At 34.3% G+C, this 23,156-nt stretch overlaps 1 protein-coding gene across 1 annotated transcript in view; it reads left to right on the top strand.

The window, feature by feature from the left end:
• Positions 1–407: 407 nt before the first annotated feature.
• Positions 408–23,156, top strand: part of LOC147405172 (transducin family protein / WD-40 repeat family protein) — a 31,027-nt gene continuing 8,278 nt past the window's right edge. Inside the window, exons 1-15 of the mRNA XM_086441392.1 lie at positions 408–554; positions 1,484–1,818; positions 4,185–4,288; positions 4,461–4,529; positions 4,764–4,824; positions 10,194–10,333; positions 12,639–12,828; positions 13,944–14,005; positions 14,573–14,661; positions 18,844–18,916; positions 19,011–19,070; positions 21,196–21,342; positions 21,454–21,492; positions 21,640–21,677; positions 22,679–22,765. Coding sequence (XP_086297518.1) covers positions 495–554; positions 1,484–1,818; positions 4,185–4,288; positions 4,461–4,529; positions 4,764–4,824; positions 10,194–10,333; positions 12,639–12,828; positions 13,944–14,005; positions 14,573–14,661; positions 18,844–18,916; positions 19,011–19,070; positions 21,196–21,342; positions 21,454–21,492; positions 21,640–21,677; positions 22,679–22,765 — 1,554 coding nt within the window. The 5' untranslated portion in view covers positions 408–494. The remainder of the gene's footprint in view (positions 555–1,483; positions 1,819–4,184; positions 4,289–4,460; positions 4,530–4,763; positions 4,825–10,193; positions 10,334–12,638; positions 12,829–13,943; positions 14,006–14,572; positions 14,662–18,843; positions 18,917–19,010; positions 19,071–21,195; positions 21,343–21,453; positions 21,493–21,639; positions 21,678–22,678; positions 22,766–23,156) is intronic.

The following is a 23,156-nucleotide window of genomic DNA, read 5'->3' on the forward strand; positions in this document are numbered from 1 at the left end:
TGGTGTAATTGTGTAAATCTAACTTATTTTTTACATAACCCACCATGTTTTGAAAGTATTTGAGGTACCTCACCAAGTTTTCAAACTCTCTGTATGCGTCTTTGACCTTGGTCTTTATTAATACACTAATGAAAAACCAAACCTCTTCCATCTCTTTTTTTAACCATACATATCTTCACTTTAAACTTTAAATGCTCTCATCTCTGTCTACCCCTACGAACCGGATTCGTTCCAAAGTGGCGGACCACGAATTGTAAACCGAGCGAACCCATGAATCAGGTAACATTGATCCAAACTAGGTCTTATGCCGGGTTGGGTTAAAGCCCGGCCCATTGACAATTGTAGATGAGGCCGGCCTTTATTTATCATCACGTGAGTTGCACGTGCATCTCCTCTACTGGAATAAGTACCGATGGCTTCACTTGTTGGGTTTCCTTCGTTTCGCTCCTTCTTTTGTTTCTCTCTGGAATCTCGCAGTTACAGAAGAGAAGACAATGGAAGTCGATTTCGGAGAATACAGCTTGAGTTGCGAACTTCGAGGTCACGAAGATGACGTAAGATCTCTTTATCATTCTACAATTTTCCTCATCTCCTCGAATCTCCCCATTTGTTCCCTAATTCGATCCTCGTTTTCTCCAATTCAACTAAAAAAATGAAGAAAAAAATTACAATTTTTTGTGTAATTTTCTGAATCAATCCAAATTCATGAGCTCTCCTAACCCTAAGTCCCTAATTTCAACTTCGATTCATCTTCTTCTTTGTTTCGTAAATTTTCAATTCTTCTTGCTTTATTGCTCCCTTACATGTATGTATGTATGTATGTATCATGGACACGTAGATGGAGTTGTGTTCAGATTGAAAGTCTACTTCATGGTTGATAATTGTTGAGTTTAAAAATCTTTAAATAGTTAGAAACCACCGATGGTTGTCATGAATTATGATACAATTTATCCGAATCAATCGAAAATGTGAACTCGCTTAAACCTAAGTTCCACTTAGCTTCATCTCCTTGTTTATTAGATTTTCAATTCTTGTTGCTTTATTGTACACTTACATGTATGTATGTATGCAGCATCATGGACACATACATGAAGACATGTTCAGATTGAAAATCTACTCCATGGTTGATTAACATCAATTTTAAAAATCTTTAAATAGTTTGAAACCACAGATGGTTGTCACGAATTCTGATCCAATTTATCTGAATCAATCGAATATGTGAACTCTCCTAACCCTAATTTCCATTTCGATTGATCATCTCGTTTACCTTGTTTATTAGTTTTTCAATCCTTGTTTCTTTATCGTGCACTTACATTTATGTTTATGTATGTAGCATCATGCTCACATACTTGACGACATGTCCAGACTGAAAATTTAACTCCATGATTGATAAGCATCCATTTTTTTTAAATGATATTTAATTAGTTAGAAATCACATATGGTTGTCCTGAATTCTGATACAATTTACTGATTTCTGTGTTAGGTTCGTGGAATTTGTGTATGTGGTGACGTTGGGTTTGCGACATCCTCGAGGGACAGAACTGTTAGGTTCTGGTCCCATGATCCTGTCGAGAAGCATAAGTTCACCTTGTCAAAGATAATGTTGGGGCATTCTAGTTTTGTAGGTCCATTGGCTTGGATTTCTCCTAATGAAACTTTTCCGGAAGGTGGAATTGTTTCTGGTGGTATGGACACACTTGTTTTGCTTTGGGATTTGAAAACGGGAGAGAGTGTGCAAACGATGAAGGGTCATCTGTTACAGGTTACGGGTCTTACTGTAGATGATGATGCGGATATTGTGTCTACGTCGGTTGACTGGTGAGTTACATCTTGGATGGAAAACTATAATGTGGTAGTTGTGCTCTAGACAACACTTGTTATTTATTTATTTTTTATTTGTAAGCTTGTTTTTAATGATTTTAGTAACTCGGTACTGCCGGGATTTGAACCTAGGTCTTTGGTATCATCACCCAAAGACTTTACCAACTAAGCTAGCTGGCACATGCTTTATTTATTTATTGATTGATTGATTGATAACACTTATTATTTTAATTGTTACTCATAGAATGTTGATTGTGGTTTCATATTTAGTTTGTAAAATTTGGTTCCCTTTCTTGAGATTGTTTGACCATACACTTTACATTGTATTGGTCACATTAAACCACGTTTAATTTTCTTTTAGTTTGCCAGAAGGTAACGGACTGTTTGATTGCAGGGAATTTCGTTTTCAAGAAAATTTGAATTCCTTTAGAACATGGGAACCTTAGGAAAATGAATTCCACCACTTGAAAAAAAGAAAAGAAAAGAAATCCGAAAAATGAGAGAAAATGGTTATCAAACTGTAGAAAATGTTTGATTCCATGGCAAACCATTTTCCTCTTGGAATCAAATAGACCCTAAGTAGTTTATGCTGATTGAGCTAAAAGAAGGATTGGGGAACAAAAAGAAGTGTGAAAGAGAAAATGTTGATGTACAAGGACCGTAAATGTTTAATATGTTAAAATATGTCATGGAATGCCTAGAAAGTATATCATAATCATGCTTGGGGTACAACTACAATTCAGTAGTCATTGGAGTATATGCATGTGTGTCAATTGGTGTTATTCATTTTGAAAGAAAGTCTTGAGAAAATCGACATTCCTAAAAGTAAGAAGGCTGGTGGTTGGTCAAACGAAAAGAGGAAAATAATAAGGAAAATCACAATGGAAAGTGGGAAAAAGTCAGCAAACAATTGACAAATGCCAAGGGGAGACCTCCTAGATTATGTCTTTCCTCTAGAAGTTTAAATCGAAATGGAAATCAAATCCCCGCCTATCATTACATTTAATCACAACTCTCTATTCATAAGATCATGGTTAGGTCTTCAACTAGAAGTCTGGATTGTCAGGCATCAAGACCAAGTTGATTTGGATGATCTAGACTCAAGTCTGTGTGAATCAAAAGGAGAAAAGTATGACTTAAGGTATGCCATCTAGTTCGACTCGGGTGATTCAAAATTGCGTCAAATTCGTTTTTAAAACCATGCACAAGCTTGAAATGATTCTATTGCCTAAAACTTGTACAAACAAGTTATGGACTGAATTACCTTAATTATCTCTGTACTTACTATTTACAATTAAGTGGTTCATTCCCTTTGTCATCATTATCTGATTTTGTCAACATATTTTGCATCAATAATTTCTTTTTTATGAATTATTTTGCATCAATCATCTTTGGTTGCGTTACATCAATCCCGCTGGGTTGTGTAATTTTTTGTTCGAAATGTAAGGCTTTCTACACAATGTTGATTTGAATTATTGAGCCATTTTAGTTATGTTTCAGGAATTTGTGTGTATTTGCTTCATACTGGGATATCTTGCATGTGTTTAGCTGAGTCTTTTGGTATCTAATTCAATCAATATCTTCTTTTCAATGATCATTCCTGAGGAAATCATAGATCATAGACTTTGAATAAAATGCTAATTTTATGGACCATTAGCGGCTCCTCATGAATTATATCTTGATAATTATGCTGTAGTTCCAGAATTGGTTCCTTTGGTTTGGATTTTCATGTTGGTTTGATTGCTTATTGACAAGAGCATAGGCAAAAGTGCTCTTGCTTCTCTTTCAAATGTGTGAGTGGTAAGGAAATTTGTTGGACTTACTTGCTTGGATTTTGTGTGAGGTTCATCCTTCATAAGCTTGAGTGATTGTTTTGGTAGGAGTGGGAAAGGAAGTGGTCAAGCAAAACTTTGATATGGATTTATTTGCCAAACATTTTATACGTAACTACAAAATGCCACATGGCTCACTTATCCTGTCTCATTGAATTGTGGTTTTTGGCCCACCTCTCGAGGACGAGGACGACATACGCGATAACCATTGTGAAGGTATCTTCCCTTCACGTAATTATATGGTTGTTCCCATAATAAAAGCTACATATATCATTTGTGTGACTCTTAATAATGGTACACCTATCATATATCTGGTGACCTTGTAGGTAACTTTATCTTAGCCAGTTACCTTTCCATGTTGTGCTTGCCTATTTGACAGCTTTTTCAAGGCCCTTCTGTCTAACTGTTTGTGTACTAATTCCGAGAAGTTCTTTAAGGCATGCAATTATTTTGTCATGTTAAGTCTTTGGGTTACTTTCCTCATTTGTATAATATGATTAGTTGTTATTTATTGGGGCTTCTTTGTTGCAGTACTATACGAAGGTGGAGGAATGGTCAACCGATTGAGTTTTGGGAAGCTCATAAGGCAGCAATACAGGCTGTTTTAAAGCTACCTTCAGGCGAGCTTATTACAGGTATCATTTGTTTCATTTTTATTTTATTTTATTAACACACTCATCTCAAACCCACCTAAGCTTACAGTTGTGGGCAAATCAATTCTTTGAGATGCTGAAGACTACATGATTGCTCTGAGTACATTTGACTTGATTTTAATATCTTCTGTTACATCCTATCTGGTATTTTCAGGTTCAAGTGATTCAACTATAAAGCTTTGGAGGGGGAAAACTTGTCAACACACTTTTGTTGGGCATACAGGTTTTATTTTTTTGTTTCCTTGGGTGTGTACCTGCATGAGCATTGCATGTGTATTGCTAAGTTGTTAACAATAAACTAAAGAGAAAGATACCAACAGAAGCACATCAAGTTCTATGCATCTACGATTCTTTTTTATTTATTCTTTAATGATTTAAACATGGATTATCTCCTTGCTTATAGAATATTTAAATTCATATTCACCTTTACTTCTAATGCCATTTGAGGCATGTGCAGATACTGTTCGAGGTTTAGCTGTGATGCCTGATTTGGGAATTCTTTCTGCTTCACATGATGGGTGAGCTAACTTTTCCTTGTATATTGTGTGTCTCATTGCTGCAGATTGGGTATCTACTATGGTATGCGAGTTTTTTCTGCTAATGTCAGTGGTGATGCATCCATTATTATTCTATCTGGTAGCATGGCTTCTTAGTGATGCATATAATCTTCATAGTTTTTCATGAAAACTATATGCATCACTAAGAAGCCATGTTGTCATGAAAGGTAAAACATACTTTCTATTGCATACTGTAGAAAGTTTGTATCACCAAATTAAAATGTCTCAGTCAAATTGGAAAGTTTGGATCAATGGCTCCTATTTCTACAAAATTGATCACGAAGAAAACTTTAAATATTACCATAGGAGAAGGAAATCACAAGGTTCCTTGTGGATTGGTGATAGCTATGGAGAGGACTTGAAGACCCTATGTGCAAGATCTTTTAAAGACTACACATTGGATAATGCATATGGGTTGCATTTGGATCGAGGAGGACTTATTGGTTGAATTAGAATGACTAACACATGACCATAGTATTAGAATAGTTAGGATTTATTTAATTTTCTATTTTGGACTTTATTTTGGATTTTTTAAAATGTTTTGAGCTTCTTTTTATGTTTATGTGGCCCATGGTCATAGTATAGATGTTTGGGGTAGTTTAGTAACTTTATGTTGTATTTTATTTAAGTATTTAAGGTTTAAAATTTTAGGAAAGAGCAAGTTACAAAAATTAGATAATTTTTGTAATTTATCTTTTACCTAAGGGTAGCTTAGGTTTTTTCTCTTTAGGATTTTGTTTTTATTATTTAAGGGCATTTTTATGTTATTTTACGGAGCTTTTGAATACAATTTACAGAATTTCTGGTTTTCCTATCTTGATGTTGGGGCATTCATCTTGGTGAGAAAGAATCATCTATCTCTTCTATTTTCTTCTTGTTTTGCAGTTATAATCTAATTTTCTTCTTATTTTCATAGTTTTCTGTGATTTTTTTTGTTACTAAACCCTAGGCGATCCCTTTTCAATGTGTTTTTAAGGATCCTACACGTACTAGAACCTCCCAAAACCCCTCCCAAAACTACCATGTTGCTACCCAGTCTAAACCAGTCCAAAAAACCCTTGTCTAGTCGACCTAAATCAACCACAAAATCATCCCTATTTGCTGTCCAGTAATTTACAGCAAGCTTAGACCATCCTAAAATCCTTATTTTTATTAATCTAACCTTATTCCAACCCTATATCTAACCTTATGAACCTTAATTTTCTAGATCTTCTAGATATTGTTAGATTAATACCCTAGGCTAATTGAAAGTTCTACCTTCCATAAAATCCTTCAATTTAATATTTTAGATTTAGACTGGCGGGACTTAAAACATTGTCTAGAATTATTTGTTAGCTATTTACTAGACTTTTCTTTTTTCTTTGTGGTAGAATCCTGTAGCTTATAATATTTATTGTCCTTGATAATTTTTTTTGTAATCTCAGAACCATTATTTTAGTTAGTTTCAAAGTCCTGCATCAGTAACATAAGGCATAAGACATAAAGGTTAACTTGAAGAAGATGATGACTATATTAATCGTGAATTTTTGCAAAATGATCATGAAGAGAACTTATATTGTAATATAAGTCATAAGACATAAAGGTTGACTTGCAGAAATAGGAGCCACTAATCCAGACTTTCCAATTTGTCTAATACATTTTAACTTGGTGATATACAGTTTCTGTCTGTAGTAAATTCTTACCTAAGAACACTTGTGGGGCACTTATGCCATAAGTGGTGTTTACACCAGATCCAAAAACACATCAACAAGAAAGATTACCTCTCCCATAGATAATATCAAACTAGCTCAGATTAGCCAAATAGCTTCTTACTAATTTCACCTTTCAATGCCTGTGTGGCTATGAGAAAATAAAACCCCATGGAAAACTTTTAAAACTTTAATTGAAATACGACATTGGTTTAAAGGATGGTGGTGTTTATGCAATAGTGTTCAATCTACACATTTTTTTTAATTGGGTACTTTTTTGTTTTATTTTAAGTTTTCCTCTTTTACTCATATCCAAGGGTGGAACTATGTAGAGTCTTGGGGGGGAGGGGGAGAGGGAGGGGGGCATGGTCCCCACAATTTTTTTTTTTTTTTTTAAATATACTATTTTATATATGTTCCTGTGCATAATAAATTTTCATGTAGAGCTGTGGTCCCCACAACTTTTTTTAACATATTATTTATATATACTAGCCTTACTAACTTAGCAAGAATTCGACTCTTACTAAGGGTTGAGCTCACCTTGTTGGTTGAGCTCACCTTGTTGCATAAAAAAACATGATCCGATGTCACAAGTTGTAGAGGACAAAATTCTATCTACTTAAAAAAAATCGAAAAAATCTTATCTTTCACCGTTGAATTTTTATTTTAAATTTGTTGTTTCTATTTAAGTTTGGTAGCCATCCATCTTCAAAACCTTAGATCAAGCCCCAAAACAATTGTTTTTATTTTTTATTTATTTTTATGAAACTGAGTTTTCCATGAAATGTAGAGGCTATGTCATTTGTTGGCAATGTGGTAATCCGTTTGAGCTCAAAGATCCTTAGTAAGAGTTTAAATCTTACTAAGTTATTAATGAAGTATATTTCTTTTAAAATTTACTATTTTATATTTACATATACAAACGTGACCACAAAATTTTAAAAAAAATTCGTATTATTTATGTTAGAAGTTGGATGTGCAAAGAGTACTTCTAGCCTTAATAACTCATTAAGATTTCAAATTTTCCTAAGGGTTGTTGAGCTCACCTTGTGGCATCCAAAAACATGATCTGATGATACAAGGATGTAGGGACAAAATTCTATAATCTTCAAAAAAACAAACAAGCAAACTTAACGAAGATTATTTTTCACCATTAAATTTTAATTTTAAATTTGGGAGTTCAGTGAGAGTTTAGTAGCCTTCTATTTTCAAAACCTTGGATCAAGCAAAAAAAAAGAAATTACTTCTTTGATTTTTTTTTTTTTTTGGATCTAAGTTTTTCCATGAAATCTTGAAGCCTGTGGTGTTGGATTGCCAATTTGGTAATCCCTTTGAGAAACCTTACTAAGTTAGTAAGGAAAGTGTTTCTCGTATGCAAAAGCATATATGAGACGAGACTTATTTTTAATTTGAAACTTTAATTGAAGGGGTTTTAACATTACATAGTGCAAATGTTTTGTAATTTTGAAAATAACCAACATGACCACAAGATCGTGTGCTTGCAATTCTCTTGGTTTTTTTTATTGAAATGACCCTCTTTAAACATAAAGGTGAGGGTATTTGTGAGATCCTTCTAGTCTGCTTTCTCTATAAAGATATTATATTTTATTAATAGGTGAGATATATTTCTGTTTTATTAATTGGTGAGACGTGTCATTGTTATTTTACAAAACTTTTAGAATCCCACGATGCCCAATTTTCCATCCGATCTGTCTCTTTAAAGAGTGTTGAGCATAATTTTGATAGAATAAGCTTTTCTTTTGATTTTGTAAATATCTGTACCAAAGTTGGATAAATATATTTTTGTAAAGCATTTAATGGGTTATAAAGTACCTTTAACTTATATATAATCTTATTAGTCACCTTAGTTCTTCTTTTACGGTAAGAATATGTAATACGAGTAGGTGTGATGTAGGACTATGAAACTAACTAAAATGATGGTTCTGAGATTACAAAAAAAATTTATCTAGGACAATGAATATTATAAGCTATCGGATTCTACTACAAAGAAATAAGAAAAGTCCAGTAAATAGCTAACAAACTATTCTAGACAAAATGTTTTAAGTTCCACTGGTCTGAATCTAAAATATTAAATTAAAGGATCTTATGGAAGGTAGAACTTTTTTTTTGATCGATAAGGTAGAACTTCCAACTAGCCTAAGGTATTAGTCTTTGACAATGTCTAAGAAGATCTAGAAAATTAAGGTTCCTAAGGTTAGATATAGGGTTTTAATAAGGTTAGCTTAATAAAAAGAAGAATTTAGGATGGTCTAAGCTTGCTGTAAATTTTTGGACAGCAAATAGGGATGATTTTGTGGTTGATCCAGGTTTAATAGACAATGGTTTTTTGGAGTAGTTTGGGCTAGGCAGTAACATGGTAGTTTTGAGAGGAATTTTGATAGGTTTTAGTATGTATAGGATCCCTAAAGAGATGTTGGTAAGGGCTCACCTAGGGTTTAGTAACAAAAAAATCACAGAAAACTGTGAAAATAAGATGAAAAGAAGAAGAAAATTAGACTATAACTACAAACCAAGAAGAAAATAGAAGAGGTAGAGGATTTTTGCTCACCAAGATTAATACCCAACATTCAAGATAGGAAAACTAGAAATTCTGTAAATTGTATTCAAAAAGCTCCATAAAATAACATAAAGATGTTCTTAAATAATAAAAACAAAACCCTAAAGAGAAAAGACCTAAGCTACCTTTAAGTATAAGATAAATTATCTAATTTTCGTAACTTTTGTCTCTCTTAAAATTTCAAACCTTAAAAATATAAATAAAAGACAACATAAAGTTACTAAACTACCCCCAAACATCTATACTATAACCATGGGCCAATAAAACATAAAAATAAGCACAAAACATAAAAAAAGTCCAAAACAGAAAATTAAATAAATCCTAATTATTCTAACACTAAGGTCATGTGTTGGTCATTCTAATTCAACCAACAAGTCCTCCTCAATCCAAATGCAACCCATATGCACTATTCAATGTGGAGTCTTCAAAAAATCTTGCACGTGGGGTCTTCAAGTCCTCTCTGTAGCTATCACCAATCCACAAGGAAGCTTGTGATTTCCTTCTCCTATGGTAATATTTAGAGGGTGATGATTTGATGTCCCCATCAAGGTGCTAGCTAACTTAGTTGGTAAAGTCTTTGGGTGATGATACTAGAGACCTGGGTTCAAATCTAGCCAATACTGGGTTACTGAACTCATTAAAAACATGCTTTAGTGACAAAAAAAAAAAGAAGAAAAGAATATGTAATACGACTTCTATTGTAAAAAAAAATGCACACTATAGGGACGTGTTTGAGGGATATCTAAAACTAACAACTATTTTTACAAAACCACCCGGATGCGATCGATTTTTTATGTTTTCTTTAACACTGCCATATGCCGATGGACCTTGTAAAATGGATGGCATCAGAGAGATGTAAAAATAGTTGTCACTTGTAGATGTCCCCCCAAATGCGACCCTACATTATTTTATTTTAATACACTTAGTTCGGTCCCTGCAAGTGAGTTTTCTTGGGTCCGCCCCTGCTCATATCTGCTTTCTTTTTCTTTATTTAAGTGGGATTTATTTCTGTGGTGTTATGGTTCTTGTTTCCCTGATTGTACTTGAATTTTTTGCAATTGCAGCTCCATCAGGTTATGGGCATTAACTGGTGAAGGCTTGATGGAGATGGTTGGTCATACTTCAATTGTTTATTCTGTGCATGCACATGTGTCTGGACTGATTGTTAGTGGCGGTGAAGATTGCTTTGCCAAGATATGGAAAGGTTATTCTTCTTTTCTTAGAACACATTGATTACGATTTTACTTTCTCTTAATTGGTTTCAACATCCTAATTTGTTAGGGATGATTATATTTAGAGAGATTTACCAGGCAGACTTCACTTTGCATGTTTATTACAACAGAATTGAGGGTCCAATGATTTTCTTGATCGGTAAAAAACTTTTATTAGATCAAAAGAAGGCGGAGGTTGAGAAAACCAATCGTGAACAAGGACCCCTAATTAAAGACAAATTGCTCAAAAAAATACCCCTTTAAGTCTGATTCCAACGTTGTCCAATAGAACAACAACACAAGAATTTCCAAAACCACCTTGCTTGTGCTTTGCTCCACCCCTTGGAAAACCCTCAGATTTCTCTCTCCAAATCGTCCAGCATAAGGTGAAGGGAGTAAGAGTCCATAGAATCCTTATCCTACCCAAGAGGGTCCAATGATTCAATCTGTGGTTAATCGTTTAAATAGTCAATTCACCGATTCAATCGTTTGTTCGCTGATTAATTAGAAAACACCGGTTAGTTCAGCATCAACAGCTCCGCCTCTCTAGTCTCCTCTTCTACGTATCTGCCCTTTTAAAATAGACCTTTTTTTGGTTGGTTCTCTTGAACACTCAAAACAGATAGTGTTTCTAGTGAAGATCAATACTCCAGTGATGACAAACCCAAAATCCTATCTTCTTCAATCTTTTAAATCATTCTTCTTCAACCTTCTATCACAAGAACAATAGTGTTTTTAGGGAGATTGAGGATGATGGATTTTTGGGGAATTAAGAAAAATCTACGGATAGAACTTGAACTCCCCTAAAAACCCATCGTATTCAACCCCAAGTTCGATATTCTTCAACCTTTGAATCTCAAAAATGACATAGGGTTATTAGGGAGTCGAAGTTGATTTTTTTTTTTTTTTGAAGTTGAATACTTCTTTGTGTTCAGGACTTCTCTAACCATCAAACATAAGAGATGGATGGGAAAACAAAATTTCTAGTGATGAGTTGTTTCCTAGTGATATCCCTGTTGAAAATCTTCAGGCACCATCCTCCTATCGAAGCTGTTTGTTTGATGGACTCGTTTGAGGCTACTAGTTTACTTTAAAATAAGAAAATTAGATATTGAACAGTTGGTTTTTGTGAGTGTTACCTCTTTAAGACACTATATAAAGATAATCTCTATTAAATATTTTAAAGATTTTAACATATATAAAATAATCCCACCAAATTGAATCAAGGTCAGACCATGGAATAACCAATGGTCACTGGTTCGATTTTTAAAATATTATTCATCATAGTTGATTGAATATTCTAAGGTTTTATTATATCATGCTTCTTATTTAATATTGAAAAACTTTTTTTGTTTTTGTGCTTAATATTATTCTTATTTAAAAAATTTCAATCTAAAAATTATGGACCTAACTTTGTCTATAATTTTGCTCATTGATGTGAATAATGCACTTATTTTAAAAACATAATTTTTTTACTCTTGAAATTTTCCCAAATTCATCTGAATTAATCAAACTGACCTCTCTTTGAATACTTGCCGAATCTGAACTTTGTTACTATGGTTTTGACTACTCCAAGCGAACCTTACTTTTTCAAGTTTGTTACCCAACAAACCTTGGAGTGGGACTCACATTCTTTTAAAAGATTAAATGCCTATAAATACCCTCATTCTTTAAATCAAAATATCAAATACCTATTATATCCTCTCTCTCCTCTCAAGATCTACTCTCTCCTAAAACCATAAATCAAACCTAAAAATGTTAGTTTTTATTTTTTAAAATCTGAGTTTTATCATGAAATCTAGAAGTTCGTGACATTGGTTTACCAATGTGCCAATGATATTTTGGCCCAATGACAACCAGTTCTGCGAAAGCTAGGACTTTATAGTGTCCTTCTAAAATGAGGATGGTTTAATTTTTGATAGAAGGTTAGGACTGTCCAAAGGCTTGCATAAATTAAGGGTTAGTTTTTGATAGTAGGTTAGAACTTTCACAAGGCATGTATAAATTAAGGGTTCTTGTTTGAGAAAAATGACTGATAGCTACATTTTCTTGCAAAATTGGTAGAACTGTGTCAAATTTTGATAGTTATTATTACTTTTACCATTGAAAAATTCTTTAATTTATAAAGCTCCTTAGACATATTTTTCACCATTGTGATACCAGTGATGAGTACTGTTATAGGCATCTGAGTGCATTTTGGACTTATGTCGTAGAATTAGTAATTTTCCCCCACTTTCTTTGCAGTTTGTCTCGTCAAATCTGGCTAGAAATTTACCTTTGTAAAATCTTGTGTTGCAGATGGAGTTTGTGTGCAAAGCATTGAGCACCCTGGTTGTGTTTGGGATGCCAAATTCTTGGAAAATGGGGACATTGTTACTGCGTGTTCCGATGGAGTTATACGGATCTGGACGGTACATAAAGATAGGATTGCTGATCCAGTTGAAATTGATTCATATGTTTCACAAGTTTCTCAGTACAAGTGCAGCAGGTATAATTAGTCATCAGTACACCATCCATATTCTGGTTTTGACTAGCAATATGATTTTTTTTTTCTTTTCTGGAATGGAGATTTATTCTTGCTGCTAACCATACACATCTACCTTTTTCAAGGACTAATAGATCTTTTTGGTTTCAGCAAAGTTTGGATTCATTTGTTAAAATTTGTTCTGAAGTATAGGCATCTTTTTTTTAATATGTTCAGTAGCTTTCTGCGCACCATTTGTTCTTCGGCTAGCCATTTAGTAAACAATATATGATTCTGCTGTTCAAAATTTGCGATGTTTAAAATTATGTGACAATATTCTACTATACAAAAGGTATAGTTCTTGAGAGTTGGTGGAACCAAAGAGCAGTTTGATCATTCGCCTTTCATTTGGCTACTCTAGTCAAAATCCTGACAGTGGATGTTTTCATTTCTAGGGTCTTCCGTCTTGTAGTTCTTTTTGCAAAGCTAGTGGTGAATCGGTAGATCACATTCTTATCCATTTCTCTTTTGCTAGAGTCATTTGGTCAAATTTCATTGACCTAACGTGCATTGAGTGGCATCCTAAATCTCTTTTCAAAGTTGGAGTTCAGTTGCCTTCAGAGCACATGAAGGAGTTATGTGAAACATCCTTCCATTTTGCAATTTTCTGGGGAATTTGAAAGGAAAGGAATTGATTGGTCTTCGAGAGAGAAGCCAGCTGTTTTAGATGTCACCATTAATATTTTAGGTCTTGGTGTAAGCAATTTAATAAGTTTAGGGGTTCCTTTCTAGGACTTCATGTTTAGGTGGGCTGCTATGATTAGTGAGGAGCATGGTTTAAAATCTTGTTCAGTTTTCTAACATTCTGAGGCGAAACCTCATGGAAAAACAATGTTTCATTAGATGGATAGATAAGTGTCATAGTGGGTGGTTTGATGATTTGGCCTCTTTGGGCCTTCTCTCTTGATCATGTTTTCTTGTTTTCCCTTCGCTTTTGGATGCTCGTCTTGACCTCTGATATTGTGCTTCTTTGTCTTCTAACGAATTTTTTTTACCTGAAAAAATTCTTTACCTAAGAAAATTAAAAATAAAGACCTTCATCTGATGTACATTTCTATGACTTGTTGTTTGGATTATAGGAAGAGGGTTGGTGGATTGAAATTGGAGGAATTACCTGGGATGGAGGCTTTGCATGTTCCAGGTTTGATATTTATTAGTTACCCTTCTATGAAAAATATATTGTAGAATGGTAAATTGTTCAAATTTCTCATAGGTCATTTGTGTCTATATATGTCATTTCTGGGTTATTGGATGGATTCTAGGCTTAACCTGATTTGAGGTTGGCTAAGGATAGATTCTAGGAACTCAATCTTGGTAGCTGTGAAATATGGGTGGCGATGGACTGATGGGCACCATGTACCTGAAAATTTGACGCTTATATCATAATTTCTATTCTCCATTGTTTGTTATGTATATTTATTACCATCTTCTGCATCGTGCCTTATCCTAAGTATCGACAGATATTATTGATATAGAAATAATATGTGCAGGCCAAGACCTAGTAATTGTTTGTGTTATTGTTATTACTAATATTTTGTTGAGATTAATTAATGTTGAAAATTTTAAAACAACTATGGTTGATGCCAACTGCTTTTTATCTGAACATTTCAAATTTGTAGTTTATTTTTGAAGAATGTTGAATGGTCGATAAATTTTTGGTCAATGTTTGTCCTATATTGTTCAATTGTTTCCTTTTTCTTGTCAACAGGTACCACAGATGGACAAACAAAAATTGTGAGAGAAGGGGATAATGGTGTTGCTTATTCATGGAATTCAGGAGAGCAGAAGTGGGATAAAGTACTACCTAGTTTCATCTTTTATATCTATGAGAACTATTTCCTTGCATGGTTTAATTTGGTGTGAATCTTATACATTCTTATTTCTCAATCTGTCATCATCAAAGCTTTATCCAAAAAAAATGGGGCCGGGTACCTGCTAAATCCTAATCTATGGAACGTCCTTTTGTTTTTGAAAGCAATTGCGCTGGTTTTATTTTCATGAAGAGATTATCATGCGTGTAACTTGCAAGATGCAACATGGATTAATTGATTTAATTCCTAATTCTTTCAATGGGAAACATTCCTTTGTAGTGCATGATGGTGTTTAAACTGTATTGGATATGATGGTGTTTAAACTGTATTGGATATTAATATATTATAATTTCCAATGTATCCACTTTATATTTATTGAATTTTTTTTGTTGCTATTATACAAATTTGACTGTTAATACTGAGGAAAATGTTTTACTGACAATATCAAATACAAAAATCATGTGTCTCATTTATACTTGTTAGACTGTTGAAAAACAATATGTATCCCAAATTTATTGTTTTATCTAGTTCCATGTAGCTTGCATTTTTATGTTAGCACTACTCCATATGGAGAAACTTGGATTTTTATTTTTATTTTTAAATTCTATTCTAGTCCATTGAGATGTGACATTGATATAACTGGTATATTTGCTTGTATAAATAAATTTGGGCTTTGGGTTATTCTTGCCTTCTTGGTAATCAAGGGGTGGCACTGTATATCTTTTACATTGAAATATGACTCCCGGGCCTTCATTTTTGAAAATCTTGACTGCTCTTTTTCATTTAGTTAATGCCCCCTGTTTGATCAAGATGTAGCATCGTATATCTTGTATATTGATGGCTGCCCGGGCTGTCTGTTTTGGACATCTTAACTGCTCTTTGCACTCTTCTGTATTGACAAGAGGACTACCTGGACCTTCTTTCCAACGTTTTTTTTCTCCTCATGATGTTAGAGCTATTTCTGGATCATGATGTCAAATTTATTGATCCACTCTTGCATGGATCTAATGACCTGGGAAGATAAGTAAGAGAAATAGGATGTATCTATATATTCTCCCTACCTACAAAAGTCCTGTTAGTTCGTCTATTCTCGAACTTCAAAATGTTATTTAGTTTTTTTAAGTAATTCTAAGTCTTCCAATTATCCACTGGCTAGGATATCTTATCTAACATAATTTCAAGAACTCTTGGCATATTTTCGCTGGTCATTCACCTTGATTTTGAATTATTTTACTTGGTGGATAATCTTAGATTGAACTTGAAACCTTAACCCAGATTGTATTGCAGCTGAGCTAAGGGTTGATCCCTAGCTTTTGAATTATCTAGGTATATTGAACGTTCACCTTGATTTTCAAGTATTTATTTGGTGGACAATCCTAGATTGAACCTGCAGCATTAATGATGCAAGCACAGATCACAGATTGTATTGCAGTTGAGCTAAGGGTTGACATGTAGCCTTTGTCATCTAGGTACCAATTGAACAAGATCTTTCAAAATCAAGTGTTGGTACTATATTGTACTGGCAGAAGGTTCAATTGATGGGAAGAAAAATGAAACAAAAGATCTGGTGGGAAAAAGACCATTGATGGGAGGGTAATTTACTAGGATTTCATGACAAGGGTTTCCTAGACTACTGTTCCAATATTAGTTCCATTTCTTGAACACCCCTAACCCAGCCAAAAAAAAAAGCAAATCAGAAAAGAAAGAAAGAAAGGAACGATACATTTCTTATTATAGACCCATTAGTTTGGTGGGGTGCATTTATAAGATCATATCCAAGAACATAGCTTTTTCGGTGTTGTCCTTTCTATCATCGCTCCAAGAAGGGGGCTTTTGTTATGGGTAGAAAAAATTTTCAATGCGTAATAATTGCTAATGAGTAAACTAATTCTAGGATCTTCTCATGTCAGCCGATCATTGTTTGTTATTAGAAATAATCTAGTGTTATTTTAGTCCTAGTTGTTTAGTAATAGCTTTTATTCTTTTATTTCTTGAAAGGATTTTTTAGTCTTTTAACTCTTTTATTATTATAAATTCCTGCCAAGCTCTCAGATTGAGACTTGACAATTATTCTTCTCAATTCTTCTTTTGTAAGATTGTTTTGGAGAAATATGATCATGCTGATAAAAAAATATTTGCTAGGTAGAATGGGATTCATCAGGAAGTGGCGAAGCGAAATTCAGAAATGCTTTTGGGTTGCAAGTTACAACATTTCAAGTCCTTATTAATGGGTCTTTTGTTCACTACTATAGAAGTTAGAAGGGCTTGAGGCAAGGAGATTTGTGATTCCTATTCCTTCTTTACTATGCACTAGTATGATGGTTTTAAACGCAGTTGATAGAAGAGTCTTGGGGGTGTTTTTCACGGCAATGTGGGGTGGCTGATAATCTTACACCTTCATCACCTGGCCATCTAGATTCAAACTTAGGTATGTGTGAGAGCTTTATTGTGTTATGTTGCCAGTCTTTGGCTTGAGTGGTTACTTGGCTAAAAGGGAAGTTATGGGGTTAGAGAACAATGGGCATTGCAATAATCTTGGAATATGTTATAAGGACTCTTCCATGGACTTTCCTTGTTAATCCACTAGGAGCTACGTATGGATGTAAAGCCATATGGGATCCTATCATTGAGAGGCTTGGTAGGTGATTGGCTTATTGGAAATCATTATACTTATATAGAAGGGGTAAGATGGTCTTGGTTACGAGTCTTTCTCCAAGTGTCCCTATTTATTGCATGGCTTGTTATTCGATTCCAACGAGTATCGTGAAGCAGTTGGAAACATTGATCAAAGATTTTTAAAGAAGATGTCCTAAACATTCTTTAGTGGAATGGAAGACTGGGGGCGTTTGTAAGAGATGTGGTAGTCTTGGGATTTGGAAGACTAAAGTCAGTATGGGTGTTCAAATCTCTATATGTGTACAATGTGCAAGGGATTGAAAGGGACAATGGATCATTTTCTCGTAAAGGAAGATCTTATTTATTCTTCTCCCTTTTGTAGCATGTTGGTTCATATGGTATGGAAGGAATGATAATGTCTTTGAATATAAAAAAGACTAATATGCGGGCATTTGTGTTGAAAATTAATTCTATGATGTATTCTTATATGGTCTAACGTTTCATATTGTCTTGAAATTTCTCGACAAGACATTCTGATTTCGGTGGAGACTGGAAAGTAACATCGACTCTAAAGCATTTGTCACTCGTTGTTTCAGGATTTTTCTATTCCGGATTGTTTGAGAAAGTCTTTGTCGTTTTTTCTCCTACTCAAGACATTGCCTCAAGATGTGATTTTGAACACTGTATTCATGGTCTTATTTTCTACCAGATTTTAAGGGTATCTTTTTTGATGACTTTGTTTTTGGATGGGATACTATAACTAAAAGGTTACCTAGTTTGGAATCTTGGCTATTTGTGGGTCAGTGTGGGTCTCCTTCTCACTAGACCTTTGTTCATCTTGTAATTTGGGCTTTTATGTCCATCTTGTAATTTTGAATCCATTTGGGATGAGGCTTTGAGGATGATGGTGATGATGATGATAATGTCCTTTAATAAAATATATTTTGCTGAAAAAGTTTTTTTTTTTTTTTTTGTTACAATCCAAGTTTCTTGCTATGGTTGTAGTTTTCTCTTTTAGCCCTTATTGTATCCACTGTTTTTTATAATTACATTTCTATGCTGTATTGATGGAGTTGAATTGAATCCTTCTGCATGCAATCTTTTACATGGGGGGGGAGGGGGGGCTTTGGCTTCTTTGGGTAGAATGCCAAACTGCTAAGCCTAGTTTATGGGGAACCAGGAACCTTTACATAGCATCTTGTAATAATATTTTGTTATCTTAATATTTTTATACACATAAAATGGTTAATATTTTCTTCCTTTTTGAAAAAAATAAGTTTTATTTGTGCAGTTTTATCTTTTCTTAGTGGTTTGGTTGTATATGCGTATTTTGAAGTTGGGTATGACAATGGTAGTTTCTGGGGTTCATTGTGATTCCCCCCGGAACTAATTAATTATTTAATTGCCTTAAGCCATTTAGATTCCTATATTTTTCTTCTGTTCATTATTGTTTTGTCAGATTTGGATTGTCTGTTTCCTTTTCCTTTTTGTTGGTCTGTTTTTCTCCCTTAAAAGATGAAAATTTTGGTCTGACCAAAATCCAAACCTTTAGATCGGTGAAGTTGTTGATGGACCTGAAGATAGCATGAACCGTCTGGTCCTTGATGGGATTCAATATGATTATGGTAAGCCTACATTTAGTCAGTTGCTTAAATTGAATAACCTCTTTTATACCCTTTGTATTTTTTCTAATCGACCTCCAATATTCTTGTTACTTAGTATTTGATGTTGATATTGGAGATGGTGAGCCTATTCGTAAGTTGCCTTATAATCGATCAGGTAATCATTGTTCACACAAGTTACATGCTTTTGTTGGTTTGTTCTAAAAATGTTTACTGGATTTAATGTTCTGTATCTTTTTTGTCACTCTCACGTAGGCATTGTTCTTTTGGAACCTGAAATACTTTGCTAAGAAAATTGTACATAGAGTTCGTATTACACATTTTTGGTGAATAAAGTTTATGTACATAATTTTGAAAGCTTATTTATTATTTTTCTTTATGAAAAACAATTAAGAGGTCCGATATTTGTCTAATTGAGGTGCCTTATAATATAAAATCTATGTGGGATCTGGTGATTGAGAGGGTAGGAAGGAGGCTAAGTGCATGGATGGGTTGCTATTTCTTGAATGGAGGAAGGACGAGTTTCGTCAAGAGTACTCTTGCAAGCATTCCCGTTTGCTTTCTTTCATTGTTTTCAATGCCTAAATGTGTGGAGGTCAAGTTTGACAAGATCTTTAGAGGTATTCTTTGGCATGATATGGAGTTTGAGATGAAGTTTCATCTGGTGAAATGGAGGCTAATTTGTTCCCTGAAGAAGCATGAGAGATTAGGATTTTGGGATTTTGGATTGTTGAATTTGGCCCTGTCAGGTAGATGATAATGGTGGTTTGGTTTGGGATAAGACATTTTGTGGAAGAGGGTCATTGTCACTAAGTTTGGGAAAAAGGAGTTTGATTGAGAGAGCAGGGTGGTGTGCTCATCATACAAGTGTGGGGCATGGAAAGGAATCCACAAAGTTCCTCTGGCCTTTAGGGAAAGGTTGAGTTTTAAGGTTGGAATGGGAACTAGAGTCCAGTATTGGGAAGTTCATTGGTGCACATTATTGCCTCTAAAAGCGTAGTTCCGATTATTGTTCACGATATCTTGGAAGAATGGGCTTCGGATTACAAAGTTTAGAATCCTTCAGTGTCATAAGTGGCTTGGGATTTCGAGGTTTGAAGGCCCCTCAACAATCGAGAGGTGGATTCTATTGCTAGACTAGTGAGTTGTATCTCAAGTGGTCATAAGTTTTTAGGGATTGAAGATTGGGGGTGTGTGCTTCCAACTGGGACATGGGTTTCTCAGTCAGGTATTTCTACCAAACATTTGTGCAATTGCCTGTCATGTCTTTTCCTCATGTGGCAAATTGCGGTCTAAGGGTTCCATCCAAAATTCTTTTTCATTTGGGTAGCTGATTTGAAGAAGATTCTCATGATGGACAACATCATCAAGAGTGGTCCAATTGACCCAAATTTAAGCCCCATATGAGAGGATGGGGAATCAATGGTCATCTTAGCAAGCAAAGTGAAATCAAGGATGTCCACTATAGGAGGCAGAAGAATCCCTTGGACCAGGTTGAAGATGCATCTACAATCTACCAGAACATGATAAAGATAGGCTAGCTCATTCCTTTATTGGGAAGCTCGGGAATTCACGGTTCAAGGAGAAGGGCAGGCTTTCGTCCATTGCAAGTTAGCTTTTGAATTATGGTCTCACTTCTTATTGTTGTTTGGAGTTATTGGTTGCTTTTGTAAGTCCCTTCTTTTTCTGGTCAAGGGTTGGCAATTGTTTAGGAATGCTTTGGGGTGTTTAAGAGGTCTTTGTGGCATTTATCACCATTTTCCATTTGTTGGGGTAAATTGGATGGAGAGGATTATCGTGCCTTCAAAGGTAGAGAACAACCCCTCCAAGAAATCATTATTTCTATCTTGGGGTATAACTTTTATTGGTAGAAAATCTTCAAGGAAATTAGGAAGGTGTTTTTCGAGGATCTCTTGGGGAGATGAGATTGGGTATTTAACATCTCAAACTGTTAGAGGTGGGGTAGGTGAGAGAATTGTGTGGGTTTTACTTTGTTGCTTTGTTTTCTTGGTTGATATATATATATATATTTTTTTGGTTGGTCATCTCGACCTCCTTTCAATGAATTTTTAACTTACAAAAATAAAGAATACCAAGGGTACCGTGTATAGATGTTTACTTAAAAAAAAAAATAGAAATTAAAACGTGAAATCCTAATTTTACAATTTGAAGTCTTGCTGAGGTTCTTAGATGCTAGTGTCTTCTATTTCATGTGAAATTAGTTGTACATTTTGCATTACATAATCCTAAGCATGATTTTACAAATGGTGAGTTGTTTCCAGATAACCCTTACGCTGTTGCCGACAAGTGGCTTCTTAAGGAGAATCTTCCTCTTTCCTATCGTGAACAAGTTGTACAGTTTATATTACAAAATTCGGGACAAAAGGATTTTTCTCTGGATACATCATTTCGTGATCCTTACACTGGCTGTAAGTATTAATGTGTAGTTGAAATATGGCATGACATTAGTAGTAGTTGAGAAAGCTCATTGTCGTTATTGACTTCTGCTGCTAATACCTATTCATACTTTAATGTTTCAGCTAATGCGTATATTCCTGGAGAACCTTCCAGAGCGAATGGTACATCTTCTTGTTCTCCAAGATCAGTGCTTTCCAATTATTGATTTATTTTCTTGCTCTAAGAAATTCTCTCCTTGTTAGTTTTCTTGACAGGAGACTTCTATGTTCAATCTAATTTTTTCCCACATATTTTTGCATGCATACCAGGTGTTTCAACAAAACCTATTTTCAAGCATATTCCCAAGGTATTTTCCTATCATTCTCGTTTGCCTTCTGGTTTCCCTCAATTCCAAAAATATGGGATTAAATTCTACAATTCGAGATCTATATAAGATTGTGGTTAGATTCAGCAGATTTTTTAAAAATCTTTTTTTTATAGACATGGATAATTTTTGTACTAAAGAGAAATGGGAATCCCTATATACAAAACTACGTTTTAGGAGGTTTTCATCCTCGCACTGAGACATATAGTGGTACAGAAGACAGTCATAACAAATTATGAGCCATGGAATCCATTCACTCGCATCCAAACTTCGAGCTAACACTTCAAAACGAGTACCCAAATACCAAGTTATTCTTGCATACATTGTCAAGAAACAGAAAGAGGGTCAAATCAAGTGTCAATCATGTATTGTGTTTAGATAAATATGCTTTTTCAAAGTTGTAAATATTTTTATTTGATTTTGTTTTGTACAACCTGCAACATCATCATCATCATCAATTTGGATAATCACTTATCAAAAAAAAAAAAAAAAATCAGAATCATACACTTGTGCAAAAAAGAAAAAGAAAAATCCAATCCTCTCTCTCTCTCTTGCGCGCGCACACACCCGTGTCGTGAACTTGTCATTTTTGGCTTACTATATGCAATATGTTATTACACAAGCCTAGTGTCGAATTTATAATGTGGAACATCCTTCTAACTTATATCATAACTAGCTATAAAGTTTTTATGACATACAGTATAATTTTTTAAAATGATTTTTAGATTACTATTTTGATGAATGTGCTATACAATAGAATTTCTTATATGTACAAGAACAACAATGTTTTATGCCTCAAAATGAGGTACGAACTATTAATATAGCATATCATACTCACCCCCCCTCCCCCTCTTCTTTTTTTTCTTTTTACATAGACACTGGACCAATGTCATAATATTTCAATAACCACGGGCTCAAAATGTGTTTCTATAATGAGTATTTATGTTGAAAAGTAATGCATGTGCAATCTTTTTTGTTACCAGAAAGGAATGCTTCTCTTTGATGTGGCCCAGTTCGATGGGATTCTCAAAAAGATTGCGGAATTCAACAATGCTTTACTTGCAGACCCGGTAGGTTTCTCTGAGCACTGAAGCTTTAAGATGATGACTATTCGTGATTCCAATTTCACTTGTATATGCCTTTATTTGTTTCTATTAGTTCCATCTATGACATATTGCTCTTTTACATTTCTTCAATTTCTTTACCTGGTTTCTCCATTTACATATATTTACTTTCTTGAAGTTGCATTCATTATATTATTAATGTTTTGTGATGCATGACCCATCAATTTGTTATTGTAAGACCTAATTTTAAGTCTTGATCTATAACGCTAAGACCCTAAAGTCTAAAGAACTGGCAGAGGTCAGTTTTCTTTGGTAGGAAAAAGGATCCTAAAGTCTAAAGAACGGTTTGTTTGCTTTAGTTCAAGCTTAAGGATCTTTGTTGCTATAGTCCACCAGT

This window comes from Akebia trifoliata, chromosome 4, assembly GCF_017979445.1.
Source record: "Akebia trifoliata isolate Shusen 1 chromosome 4, ASM1797944v1, whole genome shotgun sequence".
NCBI lineage: Eukaryota > Viridiplantae > Streptophyta > Magnoliopsida > Ranunculales > Lardizabalaceae > Akebia > Akebia trifoliata.